At 43.8% G+C, this 1,212-nt stretch overlaps 1 protein-coding gene across 1 annotated transcript in view; it reads left to right on the plus strand.

Annotated features, from left to right (window-relative positions):
* LOC117939043 (rho GTPase-activating protein 8-like) overlaps positions 1-1,212 on the plus strand; it is a gene marked incomplete at its 3' end in the record, with an annotated part of 26,914 nt that overhangs the window by 22,342 nt on the left and 3,360 nt on the right. Inside the window, exon 4 of the mRNA XM_034864086.1 lies at positions 1,002-1,125. Within this exon, the coding sequence (XP_034719977.1) occupies positions 1,002-1,125 (124 nt within the window). The remainder of the gene's footprint in view (positions 1-1,001; positions 1,126-1,212) is intronic.

The following is a 1,212-nucleotide window of genomic DNA, read 5'->3' on the forward strand; positions in this document are numbered from 1 at the left end:
CCCCCCCCCCCCCCCCGTATTTACAGGAACAGAGAGCAGATAACGGGATAATTTAGAAAATGGGAGGCGGTGTCCAGTTGGGATTTGTCTCCTTTCCTCTCCGCAGAGATGGCAAAAGTACTCACTTCCCGTACTCAAGTACAAGTACTTGGACAGATACTTTACAAATACTCTGGTAAAAGTAGAAGTACTGATTTAACTTATTTACTAGTATAATATATTGTATAATATAAAATGTGTGGTGGTAGTATCTCAGTCCGTAGGGAGTTGGGTTGGAAACCGGAGGGTCGCTGGTTCAAGTCCCCGTACGGACCACAGTATGGTGGTGGAGCTGGAGAGAGGCCAGTTCCCCTCCTGGGCACTGCCGAGGTGCTCTTGAGCAAGGCACCGAACCCCCAACTGCTCGGGGCGCCTTTTCCATGGGCAGCCCCCCCCCCTTAAAGAAGCTTTTTCCAACTTTTTTGTTAGTTTTTTCCAATTTTTAACGATGTTTTTTCCAATTTTTTGAGGTAAAAAAAACAAATCTTTCAGACATTTTTGACACTTTTTACGCTAAAAAAAGAAATGCTATAAAATAAAAATAATTGTCTATTTTTCGTAGTTGTATTTTAAGGTGTAATGTATTTTCCTTGTGAAGAGCGTTGTAGGGAACCATCCAAGGTGTCATTTCTTTGACAATTTGGTTGAAAGAAAACCCCAAATTCTGATATAGAAGCCTTTTGAAAAAGGGTGAAATTTGACCCGAGGACACCAGGAGGGTTAAATAATTGTGATCCTAAAAATAGTGCGATCTGATAATATTTATTAATTATGGGAATTAGGTCCAGGTTTTGAATTAGTTTTTTATGCCTGCTATTGGTCGGGCTCTGATATCAGACACTTGGTCCTCATTCTTGCGTCAAAAGCTCGCCGAATGTGATAAGCAGAAGCCGAATTTCACCAGGAAATGTTGTTTTCTGAGGCGGATTCTTTCCCCTTTGATTGGTCCAGAGTTAGAGAAGGAGGAAGAGGAGGATCCGAGGTGTGTCACCGACGCTCCATCACTTCCTCCCAGCGGCGCGCTCGGCCCCGACGCCTCACACCCGTACTACGACGTGGCTCGACACGGCATCATCCAGGTCTCAGGTCAGTGTTTCTGTAAATTATAGAGCGGTCTAGACCTGCTCTATCTGTAAATTATAGAGCGGTCTAGACCTGCTCTATCTGTAAATT

Source organism: Etheostoma cragini, chromosome 23, assembly GCF_013103735.1.
Source record: "Etheostoma cragini isolate CJK2018 chromosome 23, CSU_Ecrag_1.0, whole genome shotgun sequence".
NCBI lineage: Eukaryota > Metazoa > Chordata > Actinopteri > Perciformes > Percidae > Etheostoma > Etheostoma cragini.